At 42.5% G+C, this 23,264-nt stretch overlaps 2 protein-coding genes across 2 annotated transcripts; both read right to left on the reverse strand.

Annotated features, from left to right (window-relative positions):
- Window positions 1-411: 411 nt before the first annotated feature.
- On the reverse strand, window positions 412-10,401 carry ppp2r2aa (protein phosphatase 2, regulatory subunit B, alpha a). Its single transcript, XM_070833200.1, has 10 exons — window positions 10,102-10,401; window positions 9,640-9,717; window positions 8,009-8,106; window positions 7,674-7,839; window positions 7,469-7,581; window positions 6,677-6,854; window positions 5,821-5,985; window positions 5,325-5,494; window positions 5,031-5,122; window positions 412-4,637 (listed from the first exon to the last, which is right to left on the reverse strand). The coding sequence occupies exons 1-10, from the start codon at window positions 10,106-10,108 to the stop codon at window positions 4,358-4,360; spliced, it is 1,347 nt and encodes a 448-aa protein (XP_070689301.1). The 5' UTR covers window positions 10,109-10,401; the 3' UTR covers window positions 412-4,357.
- Window positions 10,402-13,792: 3,391 nt separating this feature from the next.
- On the reverse strand, window positions 13,793-19,287 carry vps33a (VPS33A core subunit of CORVET and HOPS complexes). The gene is made up of 13 exons (XM_070833697.1): window positions 19,180-19,287; window positions 18,778-18,843; window positions 18,519-18,646; window positions 18,208-18,394; window positions 17,849-17,965; window positions 17,543-17,717; window positions 17,252-17,445; window positions 16,380-16,506; window positions 15,948-16,015; window positions 15,608-15,745; window positions 15,355-15,492; window positions 15,094-15,262; window positions 13,793-14,438 (listed from the first exon to the last, which is right to left on the reverse strand). The coding sequence occupies exons 1-13, from the start codon at window positions 19,279-19,281 to the stop codon at window positions 14,245-14,247; spliced, it is 1,803 nt and encodes a 600-aa protein (XP_070689798.1). The 5' UTR covers window positions 19,282-19,287; the 3' UTR covers window positions 13,793-14,244.
- Window positions 19,288-23,264: the final 3,977 nt, after the last annotated feature.

Here is a 23,264-nt window from a genome sequence, read left to right on the forward strand (position 1 = left end):
CATCCGAGTTGAGGACTGATGCTTAGACTGGCCCCCATCACTCAAGTAACCTCATCAGTGGCACCTCTGTGCTCCTGAGATGTGAATCTCAGACCGTGGACAGAGAGGAGACAGTGAGGAGAGGTTTGCAGGGGTAAACACATTCTTCAACATTTTAATAAGAGCGAGCCACTCTGGCACCGCTGCAGGGCTTTGAAAACATTCAGCTGTTTAGAGAGCACTGCAGTAACTCTGCCTTTGTGATGAAATAGGTTAGAACAACAGTTTTTTTAAATGCTTTTTGGATTTCTAAAACACTAAGTCAGGCACAGTTTTGTAATTCAAAGCTCTACAATTTGAAAAAGGGTCATTTCACATTACCCCCCCCCCACATGTCCAAACCATGAAGTAGTCAAGCCATTTTATTCAGGGTTGAAATTCTTTATTACTTTTCATCTAAATTGTACTTTATTCCATTTGACAAAGACAAACATAGCTGTACAATGAACCATTTGTAGTTTTTTTTTTCTCCCAAACAGATCACCAAAACTCTCCTACAATCTTTACTCAAAAGCCCCTTGAAGGAAATAAACAAAAACATACAAATTAATGAAATTCACAAAAATAAAAAGTGCATTTTCTTTTAACTCCTGTGATACATTAGACATGTATATAATGCTGCTTCAAGTGGTCAAACCTCATAACTCCAATTTAGTCAGTTTCCTTGAGATTTCATGATCCTTTGTATGCAGGGCAAGTTTCACTGACCCAAGGTTCATGTTCAAAAACCATTATAGCAACTTGAATTTCAAAAAGTGAATGATCTACCTGTAAATAAGGCAGTTTTTAATAAAATCCTGAAAAGCTGCTTTTTTATTTATTTTTTTTTTTTTGAAGGTACAAGGTTTCGATCACAGAGCAGCGGTAGATTCCCCTGAGCAGTCTCCTGTCTGGCACGCCAGAGAGTTCAAGAAACATACTTGATTATCTTATTTCTTCTTAAACGCTAAAAGAAAGGCATTAGGGTTCTTCTGAACGTGTTTGCGGTTTACACCATAGCCTTGAGCCATAGCTATGAAGACAATATGAGGGGAAAGTGAAGAAGATTACTGGCTAGTTGTTTCTAAATGTCAGTGATTAGTTCTCGATAATGCTCCGAGACATGATAAGTCTGCGATCACAATCTCTTCAAAAGGGCTTTTAAAAAGCCAATGACACCTCTCAAGATTTTTTTTTTAAAAAAAAGAAAATTTGCCAATTCTGATCAAACACTACTTTAATACAAATTTTGGCATTTTCCACAAGAATGTTAGAACATTAGTTATTTAACAGTGAGTGAGTGAGTGAATAAAAGCTTCCTTTGGATGAATGACAGGACAAGGCCAATTCTCATATTTTCAATTTACAACTTTTCTTGTTGACTGGTGGCTAATTGATTGGATCATCCTTGACCGTGGAATGGGACAAGAGGTGCCACCTTATACAGGTTTACACATGTGTGACATGAGGAGAGTAACTCCAATGACCCTCACACACTCTTGCATTAGACAATAAAGAAAAGCTGCTTTTCAAAAGGTTGCAAAATAAAAATAGAGATTAGTAAAGTGTCTCATTACCAGAGGACATTACCCAGAGCCCTGAGAGAGTGACACTCAACAGTAGCTTAACACCACCGTATGGTTATTTTGGTGGCATCCTAGTGAATGGAAATCAGTTCTCAAAAAAGGTATGAGTGACACATTAACTTACATAAATATGATCCAGTGGACCAATAAGCTTCCCGCCCTGATTCAATGGCTTAATTTGTCACCAAAATGTGATTTTAATGAAGTGGAAACCGTGCTGTAATCAACCTGTTTGCTCCAGAAGAGAATTGGCAGCATGTGACTGAAGCATAGTGTAGCAGAAAACCAGCAGAGTTCATTTTCTTGAAGTATTTTTTCGTGTACAGTATAGTCTTTGTTGACTGCCTCCATACAACAATCACCCGCGAGCCAAGTGCTTCACAAATTCTCCTATTTAAATAAACAAGTCTGTATTCTCCTGCATCACAGGAGAGAGAAGACATTTCATACAATAATTCGAAATCAGTAACTCTCCTAGTCAATGGACTTGACTAGCTTTAGAGAGAACATGATTTAACAGTTTTAACTTTACATGTTTATTAAAATGCCTTTCCCATTTAGACCCACAAGGGCCTATTCGTTCACAGCGAGCAAAATGATTCATAAACAAAACCCATGGCACAAAAGACAGAACGTTAAGATCCGAATTAACTCAGAATCCAACTCAGAAGCAAATAAGTTCTACATAAACATCAGTTACAGTCGGCCAAATTAGAAAAACAAAAAAACTGTTATAGTGCTTATGACTACGGAGGTACTGACACCTGAAAATACTTTTCTTTGGACATCCCACGTGAGAAACGGTGCACTTCCTTGATGTCACAAAAAGTTTCTAGTCCTTTAAAGAAAAACCTGCCAGAATGAACAAAATGTCCCAAAGTCATGACAAAAAGGTTAACCCCACCCCCCTCCCATCAGCCAACCTTCTTTCGCCTACAATTAGTCTGAGATAGACAGCTAAAGAAACTACAGTGATCAGACTGTAATCCTATTGCCATAATTTATACAAAAATAAATCAGCTATAGTGATTATTCCTCTTTTATCAGGTACAGTACAAAACATCATTAAAAAAAAAAAAACCTCTACAAACAGAAACTAGATCCAGAGGGTAAAGCGGTCGATCAATCTGCAACGACACAACGGGCCTTGTGGGGAAGCTGGCAGCGGATCTCAATGTTGGCGCCACAGACAGCAAGAGGATTAGGCTACATCACACCATCATGCCCTTCTACATATGTAAGCTTTTATCCTGAGCTTTAAATGGTGGTCCACACATGTGCAAGGGTGGCCGGTCTAACCGGGGCCACAATGTCTGCAGGACAGCTTTAAATGAATATAACTTTGTATAGGACTGTTTACTTTGGCATGATTAGCCCCCAATCAACTCCCAAAACCACAACACCTGACGAATGTGTGCACACGCCAGTCTTGTGTCCGCGTTAGAAGACGATTCTGGTGTGTTTTTTAAAAGTGTTTTTGCCCATTTACTTGAAACTACATGTACATTACTGCCCACCATTTCAATACACCACAAATATCAACCGCCAGGTTTGAATCTTGCTTAAAATAAGTATTCCATCACTGTGAACATGTGGTCTTGTAGGTTTTAGTTATGCAGCCGAGACCGGGGATTGGTTCAAAACACTCCTGCACTACAGTTTCAAGCTTCAGCTAGTCAAAAGCCACGGCGACAAACATTAAGAAACACGGATGTTCTTACATGCATGTGTTACATTTCATTATTTCCTGCATTAAAGGGCTGATTTTAGGAAACTTTGCGTCAGATGTTACGGTAACACGACTATAAAAACATCAGCTGCGTTACAACCGAACGACGACTTAAACTTGATCAAAGACAACAAAAAGTTCACTGTGATGGAATACATGGCAAGTCCGTTTCAAGTTAGTTGACTTTCTTAGTGAAGAGAAATGAATGTAAACCGGTGGCTTGTTTGAGCAAATAAATATTGGTACAAAGATTAGCAGTAATGTAAGTTATGCACCATTTATAGAAAATGAGCTAAAACATTTGAAAAAATACACTAGAAGAGTCTTTTAACAGCATAACCATACCGTACTTCAGGAAATAAGTGGTGCGTCGTGAACTTGGCAACTTGACAAATACTTGGGGCATTTATGGAGTGTTGACAGCTTGCATTAGCAGTGTTTCAGGCCAGTACCAAAAGGAACTTGGTGACAGAAAGACATAGAAACAGTAGAAAGAATTTCCTATTCAAACTAATAAAACATGGTAGCTACATAAACTTAACAATTGGTAGCTACGACATACAAATGAATCATGTCACGATGGCACAAAAGAATAATGAAACAAACTAGCCAAATGTGTGTATTTAACACATTTCCCTTTGGTTTGGGATGTAGTGGAGTTGCAAACGGTAGAATGGTGAATAGGTAAATGGAGTGCTCCATTAGGAGAACCCCCCCTCCCCCCTCCCCCGAACACTAAATCCCAAATTCTGGACCCAGATCTACAAATCCTGCGTGTGATTTTATTCGTAACACACATGGAAAAAGGGTTTGCGATGGCCTGCTTGGATGTACTGCGTTAATGCCACTGTTTGTTATTGACAGAGTTAAGTCTGTCACATTCAATACTGAAATCACCAAGGGCAGATCATATCAAGACTTGGGGATTTAGCCAAAGACGGACAGATATTGTTTGTATGTATGTGTGTGTATCAGAGCAGTAGGGGCTCAAGCAGAAACTGGGATCTGAGCGGTTCGACAAATGCTAGTTCAGTTTTTCCTGGAATATGTACAGATTGTTGGTGGTGGCCACAGCAATGATGTTGTCCAGGGGATGCCAGGCAGTGTGGAGGATCTTCTTGTTAAAGTCCAGACTGTCTACACTGATCTCATCCTTTTTGCGTTTCCCACCTGTGCTTACTTTGCGAGGTTTCAGGACCGACCGCGGCTTGCTGTTCTCCCGCGACGCCTCTAGGGTTACGTCCTGCCGATAGCCTCTGTCAAACATCCTGAAGAAGTTGTTGTAGGAACCGGTCATCACAACGCTGCAGAGAGGGGGAGTATGAGTGATGGTAAACCACTTTGTAATAACGAATAAAAACTCCTTCAGTGAATTCCTCTGTGTCAGGACCAGCATGAGGAGAACACCCCTCTGACACTCTAATCAAATCATGTGCAGCCTTATGTTCTGCACTGAGCAGATAACCACAGTAATTGATAAGGCTGGTGTTGCATCACACAAGGCTCAGCTCAAAACATTAGCCTGCGTCATGCATATTGAACATGTGAGGAATTCCAAAGATTAAAAAAAAACCAAAAACACAACATAGATGACTTTCTCAAATACTAACTTTGCGCTGACATCTACTAGAGCAACAGCAGGTCCCCAAAAAGCATCTTTTCACCCCGATAGTGAACAGAATAGCTTAGATACGCACCTGTCGTTCCCATTCCAACAGCATTCAAACTTGTCGAAGATGCAGTCGTTCTCATAAAGTGAACACAGCTTACTCCTGAGATATTCATGCACCTGTTAAAAGAAAGTGAGGTGTTGTTGTTAGAATCAATAGTTGTGCAGGAGGGGATAACATTGCAACAGACCTGGATATTTTGATTATGACTTCAATAAGAACCCCCCCTGTGGAGGGATACTAGCACGATGTCAGGCCATACAGTCTGAGCAAAAGAAAGGACGACATTACTTTTGACTTTCCGTGGCTACAGGTACACACCTGATATGTCTCTACTGGCCGGGACTCCATGTTGAGATCCCAGATTTTCACAGACAGGTAGTCGCGAGTCATCATGTAGCGTCCACTGTGACTGAACTTCACATCAGAGATGGATGAGATGATTTCAGAAAAGAATGAGCGATTGTTTGGATCCTCTGGCTCTTCAAACACTTGGAAAAAAGACAAGAGAAAAAATGCATGTCACTGATATATTCTGGCTGCCATTCATTGTAATGATGTTGATAAAAAATGCTGTTGCCACTTCCCTTTATGGAGAGACTAGCCTCAGAGTGTGTGCTGATTTGGCATTTTTAGGTTCTTGGTATGCAGTGAAGCACTACATTTCTACTAATGCAAGCACGCTGACATGTTCAGAAAATGTTTACCTAGTCTAGTGTCATTGTCTATCAGTCAGTCTCCTTAGAAATACCACAGGTACACCTAAGGTACCCAACATCTCCCCTGCAGGCACACAGCACGAATGAAACTGGCTTACTCTTGGCATGCTTGTCACACAGTGCTGACGCCCTCATGTCACACAGGCGGATGGTGCCCTTGCTGCTGCTGTAGACAAAAGTGTTGCATTGGTTGGGGTGGAACTCCGCTGCTGTGATCACCTCTGTCAACTCCTCCATATTGGCTGGCTTAATATCAACAATATCTGAAGAGGTGAGGTTAAGGTAAAAAGGGGCACAGGAGACACTTCCACAGCTTGAATTTTTTTTTTCTTTTCAATTTAGCAATTTTCTCAATGACCCCAAAGGTTTTGCGTGGCTTTGATTTTTAGAACATTACTATGATGACGACTATAAGGACACACTTGCAATGGCAAGTAGCGTTTGGCTGACAGACTTTGACAACAGAAAGTCATGTAGCTCAGCTCAGGACTACAAAATTGACCGTTGGTGCGCTTTAGAAGTGCTTTAGGGACATCTGGTGGTTGTATCAAATAGGACATCACTACACACCAATTTCATTTTACTGCCGTTTAGTCAGCCGTAAAACACTTTTCCTTTTTAAATACACCAGCACAGAGCTCCAAAATCAGTGTTTGTGTGGCCTATATAATAAACAGCATTGATTATTTTACTGACATAACACCGATTAGAAAAAGGTGTCCTCATATGAGTGGGTTTCAGTGAAGTGTGACTGTCGCTCTGTCTGACTGGGTCCAGTATGACTGATGTGTTGTGGGCAGGTGAAGAGGATGCATGCAGAGGATCATAATCTGACAGTGAGTCAGAGCTACCTCGAAGCAAAGAACTGCACCAACCAGGAAATACCATTCATTATTTCTCACAGAACATAAACAGAACAAAGTGAACTCTCACAAACGTAGACTAGTAGGATACTAAAGCTGCGATCAGTAATCTCCAGGTTCCATAGGTTAATGCGCAGGTCATCTGCAGACAGGTATGTCTCACAATCACTGTTGACTGAGATGGAGTTGATATGGTAGGTGTGAGCATTGGCAAACACTCGTCTAGGGCTGGCTTCCACCATCAAGTCCATGGGCCTGAATACTGGTACCTGAGGAGATGAGCAAGGTTACGGGCATTTTATTTTCATACAGTAGATTGTGTCGTCATCATAGGTGTAGCTTTCACAACTCAGGCTCAGGCTCAGAGAAGCCTGGCAATACTCTAAAAAAAGCCTTTTTTACATTTTTAAGATTTTGCTGGTAGTGTTGGGAGAGAGGGTTTCACTAATACTGATGCAAACAGATGACTGTCTTTTAAGCAAAGAAACAAGGCTCTAGTCTGAGTGTGACAGGCTAGTCTGTTGAACTGAGCCTATATTTGGAAACTGTTCAATAAATATAGATCAGTGTCTCAAAGCAGAGGATCCGCATGAGCAGGGAGAAAAATGTGGAGAGAAACTAAAGCCGAACAGACCTTTTTTCAGAGCAGACACTTTGACTTGTCAAACGCAGGTGTAATTAATAAGCTTACAGACGTGTCAAAATGTCTGCCGAGTGTCTGTGTGGGTCAAAAACAACTGATACCTCACAGACAGTGCCTTAACGATTGGAGGACAGAATACTTTACCTTTGTTTCAACTAATTCAAATGAATGTAATAAGCTAACAACATACACACAAGAGTTCAACAACACTGGGATGATGATGAAGCAATTTATACACACCCGTAGTGTTGTAACAGTATTGAAATCTCTGTATCGGCCATCTTCCTCCTTCAAATTGTAGCCCTCTGGTCTCTTGTCACGCTCACTAATTTTCCACAGCTTTATGGTTTTGTCTGCCAAACAGGAAAAAAGCTCATTTTCAGTAACAGTAGAACCTGTGCTACTGCAGTAAATCATTTTAATTAGAATACAGTGGCTTACTAACCATTTGTAGACAAAAGGAACTGCGCTGCATTCTTCTGAGGCAACCATCGAATCTTGTTGATCTTCTCTTCGATCTCAAGGCTTTTCAGGTAGTCAAACTCAGGCTCATGGCTCTGGAAGGTGCTGTAAACATTGTACTCTCCTCGACTCTGTGGCTGATTCTTAGTCTAAACAATGATAGCATGGAGATCAGAGTCAAGTGTTGCCTCCATGGGAATAGGCCCGTGGTGAGAGCACGAGTCAGCTCATGTGCAATCAGAAGGTATGAAATGTGAAAAACAATGATTGCATTGTTTGTACACATTTATTTTAGTCAGATGAGTCACCAAAACTTACCTCTGGCTCCTGCTGAAAGATGACTACGCGACCCCCCTTGTCCCCAGTGGCCAGAAGCTCCCCAGAGTGGTTGAATTCAACAGTAGATATGATGTCAGCTGTCAATACGGTAGTATAATTAGATTATCATCAGTGTTTTCATCATCATTGTGAAATATTTTGCATTGGTTGTCAAATGATTCACTTCCTCCAAATGATGTGGATCTTTCTGTCAGGGGTGACAGCCATGTCAGCCATGATGAGAACACTGACGTACATGTATGTATACATGCACACACAATACAGTGTGCTAGTGCAACGGAGCTAAAAGTCAACTAAATGACTCTTTGGGTGGGGAAAAAAAAAAAAAAAAAAAAAAAAAAACTTGCCATGTGCAGCGATTCAGCACTTTTCAAAGACAAGCACTCTCATCAAAACCTACAACCCAACAATCAATCTCTGTTTACAGACTGGCACTATTCTGAGCTAGTGCAATCCTTAATATAGACTATGGTGTTGTTCTTCTCTTAACACGGCACACAAAGTGCCTGATACGACCTGACTCCATACAAACGGCCATATAAAGCAAAAGAGTCCAGCGAAGAACAGTATTTCTGCAGGAGCCAAATAAAACCACCACACTGTTGTAGTGGTTTGTTTTCAGCCTATGCACTGCTATGTATTGACACAAGGAGAGGCTCACATTTATACTTATACTCAAGCAAAGCTTACTGTAAACATCTGTGAAGCCCTTAACACGCAAATAGGTTCATCATGTACTGTAAACATACGTGTTTTGGGGCATCTGTGAATTTACTGATGGGGCAATGGGACACTCCACCGTTGGTCTCTCTGCTCATATGGGGGTAAAAACTTGACCTTCTGGAAATCATCTATAGCAATTCAAGGATCAGTTCATCTATCACAACTATCACATGTCCTCACTGAGACAGCGTCTGTGGAAAGACACCTGGTCAAGATTTTGATTTCATGATATTTTGGGATGATCTCAAATGAAATTCCCTCCCCATCAATTGTACTGGGTTTGCAGTAGAAGTCTGTACACATAAGACCACCTGCATGGCTAGATATTGTGGAGTTTTTCCCCCTGACTTGGTCCATCAGTACCTTTGAAAGTAGAACCAAAGGCATTTAAAGCTGAACCCAAGCAATGTGATTGCTCAACCACATACGCAATCTGCCTCAGTAACTTCCTGCTTGCTTAGGAAATGCCCTTGTCCTGCAGAAGTAGAGACCTGCGACTATTCAATTCTGATGTGCAATTTACCTTTATGCATGCAAACATTACATTATGCAAATTGGATGAATAAACTCAGGGCAATTGTAAAAGTATTGATTGGTGAAATTTTGCAGGAACCATGTCAGAGATAGATGAACACTGTCGGACCTCCGTCAGTTGTATTAGTCTGTAACAGGCCTGTTAGCGAGCATGTGCCACACAGTTCACCCTTTTACATCAATGCAAACAGACTCATGCTCTAAAATAGCAGTCGCTCATTAAACATTACATGATCTGCAGAGGCACCACAGAACAAAGTGTGACTGTGGCATTAAAACCTACTTCACCACTGCAAGCATGCACAGTGTGCCGATCAATTGTCAATTGTTCATTGAACACCACATGGACTTACCTTCAGCGACATCATCATCTATCGCTCCTTTGACTTGGGAAAAGCACCACTGCACATCACTGTTCCCACCTCCGGCCCCTGCACGAAACACAAACCCAAGTTTCAACACACCACCATCAACTTTACACGCGTTAGCCTGATGCTAACTTGGGTAAAAATCATGTAATCATAGTTATATGGTAACAAAGTCGACCGCGACTTGATGCTAATTACATACAGGATAACTGGTACAGCATATCTACGCGCACAGGAAATAGTTTAAGTAGGTTTGCTGTGGAAAACGGCAACTTTCACGCTGTCAGTGACAAACACTAGCATCCTGGAAGTATCCTAGCTTGCTAGCTAGCCTGCGCTCGTTGACCACAACAGAGCCAAACCACTCATCTGTGCTAACCAGGAGGCGAACTGCTGAATAATGGTTCAACCTCAGGTGCTCTCACGGCGTTTGCTCTCTGGTTTTACCTGCCATGGTGAGCGAGTCAGACAGAGGGTGTCTCTGTAGCGGGCTCGGGCCCTGGACTGGAGCAGAGCTGACCCGGGTCGGCTGGGTGGTTCTGACCGAGGAGCAGTGGATGAATAAACCGGGGAGTGCTGCCAGTAACTCCGAAGACCCTACAAGTCCTCGGTCCAGTTGATACAGACAACACGGGACCTGTTTTCAACCAAAGAAAGTAGACTACAGTCCTCGGTACTGAATTACAGACTTTGCACTCTACTTTGAGATTTCCCTCGCCTCTGCCTCTCCCAGCATTACACTTTCAAAATGGCGCAGCGCGGGCGGCGTTCATCAGGCATCAGCCGGAGAGCGGTGAGGGCGCTTCAGGCTGTTTTAATCTGCCGGACTCCTCCATCGTCAGCGACGTCCGTCTGTCCCTGTCCCCGGAGACCACACGCCTAATTCATTTTTACCGCGTTTTATTTTCAATGAAAAGTAATAAGGAGTTTTTTTTTTATAGAAATATATAATTTTTTTTAGAAAACCCCATAATAGCTTAACCCCGCCCGCGTGGATTGTTTCAGGGATTGAAATCGAGCTAACGCGCCCACGCAGCTTTAGTTTTTAGCCCCACATCAAAAGTGAACCAGATTTGACATCAAGTTAAATTTAGAAAGTGAGATTTACTTTGAACAATTTGTGTTTTAGATTTAATTCATGTGGCAACTAAAACAATAGTATTATGTCAACAATAACAATTATTGATATTATTTTTAGGATGCTGCTCCTGACATTAAAACTAAAAGTGTTTGAATTTATGAGAATAAAAACTTAAACAATTCAAGACTTTGAGTGGCACCTGCAGCTGTCAATGAGCTTCCACAGGATTTGCCATAGTTTCTAGCACCTGCTGGAGTTTTAGAGGATGCCTCTCTGAAAAAGGCTGGTCTCGGTGCACAGAGGCAAAAGTGACTTCTCCCATGCAAACTGAAGTTCAGGTACCAGGGCTGGATTTACCTGAACGAGGGCCCCAGGGCAAAGTTAGTGGTGGACTCCATTAGGCCTGAAACTAAAGCAGCTAAATGGAGCTCAGTCGTCATTAATTTGTTTATCATTTGCACCTGTACTTTTACTGCTGTGACAAGTCAAAATGTCTTCCATGTCTATCAAAAAGGCCTCTAGATATACCAGTCCCACTCTCTGTTGATTATGTAGTTATTAGTAAAACATTTGATTGTTTTATTCTTGTTATAAGAAGCAAACAATGGAGACAGAAAGCTCCCAAGCCAGACCTGAACTTGGAACATTGCTGCTTATTGTCACCATCTTATCCCCCAGGCCACAGGGACACCCTGGTTTTTAACAATTCTACCAATTATACATTTATTTATTTATTTAGGAGTATGCACCATGGAAGCCCACATTAATTGAAATAAAAATGCCGTAAAACTAGATTTTAACTACACAATACAGAGCTTCAACATTAGGCAATAATGCAGTTGTTGCCTTAAGGCCCAAATCATTTCTAGTTATTTTGTGATTTGTTGGTGCATGCAGTGTTGCCAACCAAATTATCAAATTATCAAATTATCACAAATGAAGTGCCATACAGTAACGCTCTCAGGCCCTCTGGGGGCCCTCATGGCCGTTGCCCACTTTGTTCGCCTGGTGATTCAGCTTTCTCAAACACAAGATCACATTAGCTTTGCATCACTAATTAATTCAGGAGAAATGAGCACTAAAACGGAGAAAGCGTACCCGCTGATATGTCCTCTGCTGATATGCCTCATTCACATAAACATCTTTGTCAAAATGTACACGTGCTTCCAAAGGGGGAAAACAGCTTTTAAAGCTTTTGTCAATCAAGAATACACAATGCTGTTTTTGTATGCTTCACAACCACACAAACATGATTTATAGATTCATTGTGATCACTTTGCAACTCAGCAGATATCACAGTTACTAGATTGCACATTTAAGCAGTCGACAAACACATCTAATGCAAACCGGCCTGTTTAAAATGGAGTTGCCAAAAACAGCTGCACAGGTGTGAGCTCTACTGTAGAGTGTGAAGCAAACGAGGAAACAAACGTGATCAGTCCAGCTGTTACTGTCGTGTGGATACAATAATACTGCATAGCCCCAAAACTGCTTCATCAATGAGTCAGAGAACAGGCTTGTTCTTCAACAGTTGGTTTCTTCTTACTTCCCAACCATAAAATAAGTTGTCCATCTGGCAAGGAGCAAGGCACCAAACAGGACCGTGTAGCTGAAGAGGACAAATTTGAGGATTTCCTTGAATGTCCGGAGGAAGCGGATTAACAGAGGATCCACATCCAGAGGTTCCTGCTGTGTCTTCTGCCTGCGACCAGGATGAATCAGGTGTCCCATGTTCTCACCTCGACCCATTCTGCAAATACACACGTTTGTCACATTTTGGAATAGGATACAACAGAATAAAGAAAGACTTTTAACAACACTAATTTATTGAAATACATTTTTTAAATACATGTTCAATTCTTTCTGGATTACTGTATGTGTTCAAGTGTGAACAAGAGGCGCAAATTGATTTGTTTCCAGCCTTGTAGAAGCTGAGAACGCTGCATTGTTGCAAGACCACTGTTAATAATTTATCTGTAAATTGCACTAAGTGGGTTCAGTATTGATCTGCTTTGTTTGGGTACAGTTATAAACAATATAGACCGTTGAACATCTTCAGCGTTCACCTTTCATCATGTCTAAAACTCTTGATATTTTTTAAATATCACAGTTAAAAGACATGTTTGTACAATGTAATCAGTTGTCTTATATAAATGTGTTAACATGGTTAAGGTTTAATTAAACGACAGTAGACAAAATTCAAACATCCACAAACAAGCTAAAGATATAGTTTCTATAGAAAAAACAAGAGAACTTAAACATCATACCTTGGTGTTGATGGAGCAGGGCAGGAGCTGATCAGAAAGTGGGCTTCAGTGCTTCCAGCCTGAAGTCCAAGTTGGTGTGTGGTGCCTTTAGCATTTCGGGTCCTTGTGGCAGAGGAGGAGCCAAAAGCAATAACTAATCACAGGGATCTGAGTCCCCTGGGGTTGATCTAATGGGAGTTTAAGTCTTCAGTGCACCTGCTCCTCTAACAACAACATTGTAACGTAAGATTGTGGCCATCGAGCAAAATTCACTTGATTTTACTGAACTGAATCCAAGCAGTTTCCAAGTCTTCTAGCCAATCAACACCGAGGAAACTAACATAGATTTACCCAGGATAGTTCACCAGAATATCTGAGTGCTGTCAGCAGGTCTCCCTTATGCTCATAGTGTAAGGCACGGAGAAGATATTGACTGAAGCAGAGATCAAACACCCTCCTGCCACACAGTTATCCTCCACCAGAACATAGAGCAAATGGCCTCCTAATTCAATCAGTGTCCAGCGCTGTCAAATCATGGGCTGCTGTGGGCTGAGCTCTCCAGACAGCACAGGGCCATTACCGGCTGATCGGAGGCCTGTTATTGTGCTAATTGCTCCTTCAGAGAGCTGGACCACTGCTGATGGATGCACTCCCATCCCTGCCTTCCCTTCGCTCTGCATGATCACAAAATCAGCTCATCTTCCCACATGACTAAGTAACTCAAGAATAATTTTATTAAGATTATACCTATTTTTTTCCCCTCCCTCAGTAAAAACCACACAAAAACAGGCAAGTTCATCTTTAATAATTTTATACATGAGTTAATCACAAACATCCCAAAGATTTTCATCATACATCCATCCATACATATATACAGCAGCTTCATAATAGAGCAATGACTTCAGCTATGGAAACATAGCCAGAGGACAGAGGGATGCACAATTAACAGTAGCATCAAACCAGCTTTATATTATATTGTCTGGGTGCAAGTCAAGGACTGGACAAAAAAACTTTTTAAAAAAAGGTATCCTGTGGAGTTTATGACCACTAGAAGTGTTTTGTTTGAGGCTGCAGGCGACAGTAACAGTGAATGTTAATATAAGTTTACAAGAAACCTCTGCCGGGCACAGAGCTTGCTGTTGATTTAACCAGCTCAGACATCAATGAAACACCTGCAGCACACAGATACAGACATAAAAACAGCAACTGCGGTGTTCTGACAGATGGGGGTGTTTGATGTGGCCAGGTGTGCACGCAGGTGACTCAGGAGGTCTGGGATTCAGGCCGGTCCATGAGGGATTTGATCCAAGTTGTGCCGTTTACGAGTTTTGTGGTGGCTATGATATACTCCATCCCGCTGTCTTCCATTTGAGAGAGGAAGCGAAGAGCGGCTATTTCTGCGTACGTCACTCCACCCAGGAAGAACACCAGCGTGGTCCGATTCTCCCCCTGCTGGCCTGTGCAGCGGGAAAAAAGGAGATGCATGTCACTCAAAATGTAAAAGCTAAATGAACTAAAAAAAAGGAACATGTGAATATCATATGTTTCACTCATATTTCTGCCATCACTCTCTAACAAAATACAACTGAGTGTCAATGTTGGTCTGCGTAAACACCAGCTTTTAAAATGTGAAAACACCAATTTAGTAGTCACCCTCCCCCTAGATTAGAGTCCTCTATTATCACCTCTTAAAATCCAATGTAAGGCAGGCATGTAGACACAAGTCCACTGACTGATGCCCAAACTCACAGCTCTAATTAGCACGTTTCAAATTGAGTGTATAATCAAATTCATTATTCACATCAGTGTAACACCTCCTACTGCCAACAGGAGAAGATGGAGGAAAACTGAAGGAAAGGACTGGCCACTGACAGTCTGTCTTATCTAGCCTTCTCTTCAGCACAGACACACAGACGAAACCACAAACACTGACAGTGCTTCTGTGCTACTGTCAGAGCTTTGTGCCATCCATCTGCTGCCCTTCAGCGTTTGACTTGACAGAAACAAAGCCTGTGTCTTATCTAGACGTAGCAGGCAGGACGTCGTTCACTTTTATTTTGTTTAGTGAGCGGCAGGGCAAACAGCACACTGGCAGTTTACGTTGCTCCGTACGTTTCTTGTGCAGCCCGGCAGGCAGCTGTTGTCTCTCCTCAAAGTGTGGGCCTGGGAGCATCTTCAGCACCTCTTCGATGCTGCGCCACCCGGGCCTGGCCAGGACCTGGGTCAGTCGGATGCTTAGTGGAGCGTAGCCACTGTACACGTAGGAGATGTCATTGGGGTTCTGAAGGAAGACAAAAATAAATAAAAACACACAGTTAAAGACACTCAAATGTGCGAGGGTTTAACTCCTGCTTCTTATCAGAAAGCTCGTACCTGTTCATTTGCGTCCTCCATCCACAGCTTGAGGGTTTTTCTAATAGTTGGGTAGTTATTCCTTGAGCTTGTCTGTAGCTTCAAGAGACCCGTCTTCTCTAGATTGTTCAGCGTTAGTATATGTTCATAACCATAGGTCTTCACAAAAAGACACAACAGAGGCATCATTAAAATGACAGATACACATTTAATACTTCTTGAAGAAGTCTGGAGAACACAAGGATTCACCAGACCTTTACATCTCTGACTCTACCTGCAGAATCTCCCTCTTGTAGTAGTCAAACACTTTCTGCTTGAGGCCATTGTTGCAGACTGACTGCATACACACCAGACGCAGGATCTTGATCAGCGGGTCCTTCTGAGCAATGCTGTCCTCTATATAGGTGTTCACCTGGATTTTAAAATGATAGTTTTGTGAGAACTATAGCCCATTTGTATAAATTCTCATTTAAAATCAGCACCGAATGCAAAACTAGAATAACAAATGCCATCAGATCTCAGCTATTCTTTTTTTCTTTTTGAAGATTTAAATAAACTTTTGTATAAATATATGAAACCACAGTAAATCTATGCACATATTCATGTGAAAATACCTTGTCTGTGTCCACCCCGGTCATAAACTCCTGCTCCACTGTTAGATTATCAAAGAACGCCTCAGATGCTGAAACAAGAGACACTAGTTGGATTTCATCCCACAACAGCATAGAGGACACCTTAAACAGGGTTCTACAGTCCTTAAAACCAGGTGAAATAAAGGACAAAGGTGGGCTTTATGACATTATTTCAAACTTTTGGGTGTTTGAAATAATCTTATAAAGCCTATAAAAACCTTTGTCCTTCTAAAGCTAGAAGTTATTTGTGTTATTTATATTATTACTACAATAAAGATTGTGTGTAGGTTTGCACGAACCACAAGACTTTTCCTTTGTAATAATGAAGATTTGCTGTGAGAATAGGTCCAAAATGGAAACAGATTCAAATCTAAAGCAGTTTAAGGGGAAAGGGGGAGGGAGTTATTTACGCACTGGTGATGTCCTTGATCAGCTCTGCTATAGAAGTGTGATTAGCCAGCGAGCTTCGTGCTGCCTGCATGTGCGGCAACTGAGACACAAACTGCTTTATTTCTCCCACTGTTTTGGCATTATGGCGCTCCTGTAAGACAAAAAAATCAAAAAATCTCACTTGACTTGCTGAGCTGTTAATATGTTCAATACTGCAGCACAGAAAAACAGCATTTATTATTATTTACCATAAAAAGTTAATTATCAGTGAATTTAATTAGATGGAAAACGTGTTTGGGCATGGCACATAATTAAAATGCACCGAACACAGGGTTAGGAAGCTGTTGCAGGTTATTTTTAACTCGCCCTCAACAAACAATTTTGGTTTGGTGTTGTTGTTGTACACAAGTTAATTCAGGCTAAACACTGACACACACAATCAATCAGGTTCCTGAAAACCTTCTAATGGAAAGTGTTTTTCCGTTACATTACTGCAGAGCAGCCTCACTGCTTTCTCTGGTTAGGACACATTTGATGGTGCATGATTTCACTTTCTAACAGTCTCTCCTAACATAGTTTGTATTTGCATCAGTGTACCTGAGGTCTGAACTGATGAGAGAAAGGTAATATGTTTGGTGCTTTTTAAACATTCTGATTGAACAGTTATTAGTAGATCTTATCTCGATGTGATTGTCATCACTTCCTTAACCACATGGATTTCTGTTGTGACCTTTGTGGTGAAATTCCACAGAGATTAAAAACAGATTAGATCAGCTGGGATGCCTGAAACTGATCTAATGGATCTCTCCCAAAGTACCACACATCGCAGCTACATTCTTTTTACACCTTAATTGAAGAGCAAGCCAATATACTACAGCAGCAAAGATGAGACCAACCTCAAATGCAGCTGAAATTATTTTGGCCTTCTTGCTGAGTGCTGCTCCGACAGCGTTGAAATTTTTGTCCCGTATTTCTGCGTACAGCTCCTCTGCCGAGTTGAGCTGTAACTTCTTGGGCTCTGTGGGTAAGTCTTTACTCGCCTCACCTTGCTTCTTCTGCGCAAACTTCTCAGGAGGCAACTTGACGTAGCCTGCGAGCCAGAGGGAGTAAAAATAAGGACATCCAAGAAACCCTCAAATATATGCAGACTTAATCATAAGAGGACTGTCGAAAAGGTTTATACTGACCGTTATTAATTCCATAGATCTCATCAATGAGACCCTCGTAGGTGAGCTGTGTAGCCAGAGGGGTGAGCAGGTCAACGTTACGGTCCAGGAGGAGCAGAGTGTCGAACACGGGCAGGATCTGATTCTGACTGCCGGCGAACTCCCTCTTCATCCTCAGCATCATGTTGGCAACGTGCTGAGAACAAGCGGAGAATTTCTCTCTTAAGCCAATTAGTCCGCCTGGCTGCTGCTACAGCTGAGCCAATATAGTTCAATATAATACTGATCACCAGTTTATTATTTACAAGATTATTCCACGATACTCACCCGTGCACACTCTCCTTTCCCATATATCTGTGGAATGGTGCCATACAGTGCCTGTAAGGTCATGAGGCCTTTGGCTGTGTGGTAAAGGCTTGTCTGGTCGTTTTCTAAGTAGCACTCCTGTAGGAGACAAAAAGGAGTAAGATCACATCATGAAAGTTAGAAACGCACCACGGGTATAAATCTGGATGAGGTGTTTCTTCAAGAGGTTGCACAAATTTGAAAAAACAGTTATCATGATGTCACTATGTTAAGATATTGGTTGAATTGCTATTGTTCAAAGTGTAATTTTGCTTATATTCTTCATTTTGCAGAGCAGCAGAGAGGTTGACGTATATCTGAGACGTACAAGTTGAACTCACCCTGAAAGCACTTTCATACTCCATGGAGAGCAGGTCACCATCATAGGGAATCAGATCCAGGATATACTCGTCAATGTTGGTGAAGCAGCCCAACACGCTCTGCTCCTTCAGCCGCTGTTCACACAGCATGCTCCGCCGAGGCACAAACAAAATGTGGAAGTCTCGCGACGAATGCATCTTGTCCTCACTAAAAAAAAAGGTGAACAATCCAGGACAAACTGTTAAATAACGCGGCCAGCTCTGCAGAGTGACAGGTGCGGATGTGCGGATGCCTTCAGTACTGCTTCAGGTCATGAGACACGCAAACAGACCTGCATACATTCTCAGCAATGATGTCCATGAGCTCCAGTCTGGGACGGACAAAGAAGATGATGTTTTTGACATCCGTAGAGGGGAGCCTGCCACTCTTGAGGGTGAACATTTTTTCCACTTCATGTTCCTGAAAAACACAGTAATAAGCGTGTTTTATAGCCACAATTAACATATAGAACAGCCTTTATTGTCATTGCTGCACAATGAAATCTGATCTGGGCCTTATTTATTGTGTTACTTCACAATAAAAGTACTTACCTTCAGTAGGGAGTACTGAGCTATCAGTCCAAAAGGTCCAGTTAGATACTCATCCCAGACTATGGCCTAAAGAGCAAGGACAGACAGTCATGTGTGTCAGCAGCAACACCTGAAAAGGCATCTGTATGCGGAAATGCTGCTGTCAGTGTTTACTGTTATCTAACTATGAAATAAACTGATGTGCAGCATCTTAAAAGGAAGAACACAGCTCACACACAGACAGGCCTGCAGCTGTACTGCAGTCTGCATATATTCACAATCCAAACACGACTATCTCTTAGCATAACCTGCTGAATGATGTAGTTTTGAGCCGATGATTGACAGCTTCAGGATTCAGAAACTAGCTTAGCGCTAACTGTCGCTGTGTCGGCCATGTTTTACGTGTCTGTGTTGATTCATCACCTTGCTCCCCGCACATTTGTCCAAAAACTCTCGAAGCTCCTTTCGTGCCGCTTCTCTCAAGATGTTTAAGTTGACTCTACCGTAAGACAGGTGAGCAGCCATCTTTCTTTATGGGCAACACAACAAATCAGGTGACCAAAGCGGCGAGACTCAATCACGTGACCAAAGACTAAACAATATCAAGATAGTTCACCCCACGATGCCGCCATAAAGCCTCCAAGCTCACTCCGTCCAGTCTACATAAAGCTCCCGTCCGCTACTGGGGAACATCCTCATCTCATATATATACACGACTACCGGTTGGTTTGATATATCTGAAAACATTTCTGCGCAGAACTTTTATATCAGAGTCACTTTTCCCCCAATTGGAGTATTTTAGTGTGAGAGACGAATACGGAAGTAGGAAAGAAGAAGACTCTTGATTTACCAGCAGCCGTTTCCGGTGTGTAGGTGTGGCAAACATATATTGCAGCCGCTAAAACTGTGCCTTTGATTACCCAAATCCGAATTATTTGCACAGTGAGTGTAGTTTTTTTTAGTATTTCTGCACAGATTCTTACACAGAAACTTGTTTCTGTTGCACTAAAGCCACAGAGGCGCATTTCCTCCTTCCTCCGCTGCAATGAGTACTTGATCCTTTAGATGGCGCAATATCTCCACAGTAAGAGTCCGAGTGGACCTGTGCTCCTCTAACTGAGACACTGATGTCAGGATACCAGTGGCTTTTTTTTTGGGAGGTTAAACTGTAGATGGAAAACAATATTTTTTACCCCAACTCGTGTGACTGGAGGCAAAGTAGCAGCAAATGTCACCATCATGAAGGAGACATGAAGGTATTTTCCTACTGGTATGGCATTTCTGAGGGTTCATAGTTATAAAGAATGAGAAGCAAAACGACACTTAGGATAAAAGATGTAAACTCAACAAATTCTATTCTTAACGTTTGCATTAAAAAGCCAATGAAACTTTATTCAGCCATATGATGTAGTAATGTGCAGGCGTGCGTTAGAATACAGTGAGAAATGACCACAGTAGATATATAGATGATAGATGTTACAGACACAGGAACAGATGAGCCGATGACTGTCCACTCACAGCATCACTGTTATCACTTCACATCCAGGGGTTTCCTTCCCAGGGTACCAAGGGCTTTCCATCCTCCACGCAGGATCGAAGACGAGTTCCCACGCATTGTGGAGGTCCACTTGTGCCTCCAGCAACAGACTACTCCTCCAGGAGAAATAAATAAATAAATGAACGCACGGGGTTTTGGTGACAGGCACCATGCGCAATGACTGACTCTGTGGTCGGGTCCAAGCGCTGCACAGAGATTTAGTCCGCATCATTCCCTGACAGAGAGAGGAGAGAGGAGAGAGAGGAGAGAGACGGGGCTGGATTTTCAGGTAGGCTGTGCGATCTTCTTCGAAGGATTTTCCAAACCTTTCACCCTCAACCTGAAATCACTGTCAGGTTACTGCGTTTGTCCGCTGACTCAGTGCGTTAGAATTTCTCATTTACAAGTTGAATGAATGCAGCGTTTCATTCACAAGAGGGGGGCCAGTGGAAACCATCTCCGCATTTCATTGTGTTTATTGTACTTATTGATTTGATGGAACACGTTTTCTTTGTCTTTATGTGCCAGTTACTTCTTCAGATATCTGAATGAGAAAGGAAGCATTTGCAAATGCGTGCAGTGCAACTTAGTATGCATGGAGCTGCTGCTCATTTACCTATGTGAGGTACAAATTATACAAATGATCATTTGTTTTCTGGTCAACATGTCTTTCTGATAAACATTGCTCTGCAGCAGGATGAGCCTGTCGTTCACGCAGAGGTGTTGATGGAGCTGATTAACCTCTTATTGTGAATTGTTGCATTGATTTACTACAGCACGCTTTGGTGTTGTGATTATGTTTATTCATGAATGGCAGATAAATAGAACTCTTGGTGTAGCTCAGAAGGCTTTGTCAAACCCTGCTTAATATGTATGAATTAACACAACACCGGTGGCTGGCTGCACTCCTGCAACACGGCTGCTTCCTTGTTGCAGATCTGATCTAAGAAAACAGACCTGGTAAGTCATGTGGGAGATGGTGTGGTTGCAGTCCCTGGGCGTTGCTGCAGGATTTTTTAGGAGCGCACGCTGGGGCTTGATGTGCCTGCAGACTGGGAGGAAAAAACATCAGTGATGCCTCCAGATGCTGATGTGGGCAGGGCAGCTCTCAACTCCAGCTGTGGCCCCGGACAGGTGATTCAGTCGCCTGCTTGCTGTGACGTTACCTAATCCTGCACCCGGGGGTTATTACGCCTCAGAGCAGTGCTTGTTGTAAACAGACTTATTGGAAGCAAAGCGGTTCGCTGCCTCTGGTCTTCTTCAGTTCCACCATCTCCAACTCTTCCTACAGACCTGAAGCATGGGGATTAAATGGGGGAGGGGAGAAAAGACTGAATGAACAGTCTGAGAGATATCTGCAGCTGCCTCCTCACACATGAGCAGCCACCGTAAGTGATTGGACGACACCCTGATGCTGGTACCTCTCTCTGTGTTTCTCTGTTTCTCTGCCAGCCAACTGTTCTCCGTCCAGAAACACACTGGCATTAGGCAAGAGATGGGAAAATTGTTTCTGAGGGTATATCACGAGAACGCCAGAGATGGAGAGCACTAGGAAGCATGGGTGTTTAGGGAAAAGGTGGAAAAAAAAGATGGAGGAGAGAAGTAAGTGCTCTGCACACTAACTGCATTATTTAAAGCTGAAGGATACAAGGCTACTGTACCCATAATCCCATGTCTTCAGCTCGTGTTCCTCTCCAACCACGCTGCCTTTTCAGCTGTGACTGCTGAGAACCAGCATCGTCTTCTGACAATTTGTAACCACATTTATTGACATGAGAGGTGATCCACTGACACGGTTATTACAACAATGAGCCGTTCTGTGTGAGCTCTGAGATTTGACACAGGTATAGTCTACTATAAGCACATAGACTGTAGGATACACACACACACACACACACACACACACACACACACACACACATATATATACACACACAAACACTGCTTTTAATCATTGTGATTCTCCTCTTCTGATCTTGCCGTTTCCATGGCCACAGCTGGTAAAGGTGCATGACTCTATGTTTCTCTGTGCTCTTCACAATCCATATATGGAGCTCAGAGCCCAGATCATATGTTACACTCTGGATATCTGTTGGTTTCTGTGCCCTGCTTTGGAGCGCGTTTCTAAATTTGCTGAAAGAGAGGCGTTATTTCTCCATTTGTAGCCGAGCTTCAGGGGGGAGTGGCTTCATCTTCTCATCAGAGTGGTGGATGAGAATCGATTCGCAGGCCTCGCTGAAAACCGGTGATTAGATCTCCCTAAACACTGTGGCATATTGGAAAAGACAGATGTAATTAATGTGGCCTTTAAACAAAGTCCCCCCAAGAGAGCAAGGAGTTAAAAATCCCAAACAGAATTGGTCTGCGTTTTAATCTATACACACTAGCCCTATCTACGGGCGACATCACTATCCACTATCATTTAGAATTTAGCTGATCATAATCACCTCTGTGCATGTGTTGGAGCTGCAGTAATGCTCTCGCCCTAGAGGCTCAGAGCGACGTCTGAATGAAAAAAACTTTGCATTTCAAGTCACATAGCCGTGCTTCCCAACTCCGAAGATGGGCCAAGGCTTATTTTTAGTGTTGCAGTCTTTACGGACCAGAACAGGCTCCGGTTTGCCAACAGAGATCCGTTAAAAACACTCAGGGGTATTGTACCTGCTGGTGTGCTGGTGGGACACGGGCCAGGGTCAGATATCCAGAAGCTGAACCGTGCCAGGCCTTTAAAGCGGAGCAGAATCCTGGCCATCGCACCGGGGGATTAATTGGAGATCTGACTCATTTCTTTACATGTTAGTTTATCTCAACAGGCCACCAGCTGTAGGTCACTTCTGGTTAGAAGGAAAGAGATGCGTAGTGTCTTTACAGCAGACCTTCATCTGCGCTGATTTAATGCCCGTGTCTGGTTGTACTTGTTTCCCCGAGATAAGATGGGAGGAAATTGAAGGAGCATGACTGGCTAATGCAT

This window comes from Pempheris klunzingeri, chromosome 7 (assembly GCF_042242105.1).
Source record: "Pempheris klunzingeri isolate RE-2024b chromosome 7, fPemKlu1.hap1, whole genome shotgun sequence".
NCBI lineage: Eukaryota > Metazoa > Chordata > Actinopteri > Acropomatiformes > Pempheridae > Pempheris > Pempheris klunzingeri.

Bases quoted from the DNA above. Each gene is read 5' to 3' on its own strand.
- ppp2r2aa (XM_070833200.1), bottom strand. The intron at 7,582-7,673 runs GTTAGTAAGCCA...CCTGTTTGGCAG, and splicing joins GTTCCTTTTGTCTACAAATG to ACAAAACCATAAAGCTGTGG. The intron at 5,495-5,820 runs GTAAGCCAGTTT...CTTTTTTCCAAG, and splicing joins GTGTGACAAGCATGCCAAGA to TGTTTGAAGAGCCAGAGGAT.
- vps33a (XM_070833697.1), bottom strand. From the start codon at position 19,281: ATGGCTGCTCACCTGTCTTACGGTAGAGTCAACTTAAACATCTTGAGA. The intron at 18,395-18,518 runs GTCTGTTTGCGT...CTTTTTTTTTAG, and splicing joins ATTGCTGAGAATGTATGCAG to TGAGGACAAGATGCATTCGT. The intron at 17,446-17,542 runs GTCAGTATAAAC...TCTGGCTCGCAG, and splicing joins GATCTATGGAATTAATAACG to GCTACGTCAAGTTGCCTCCT.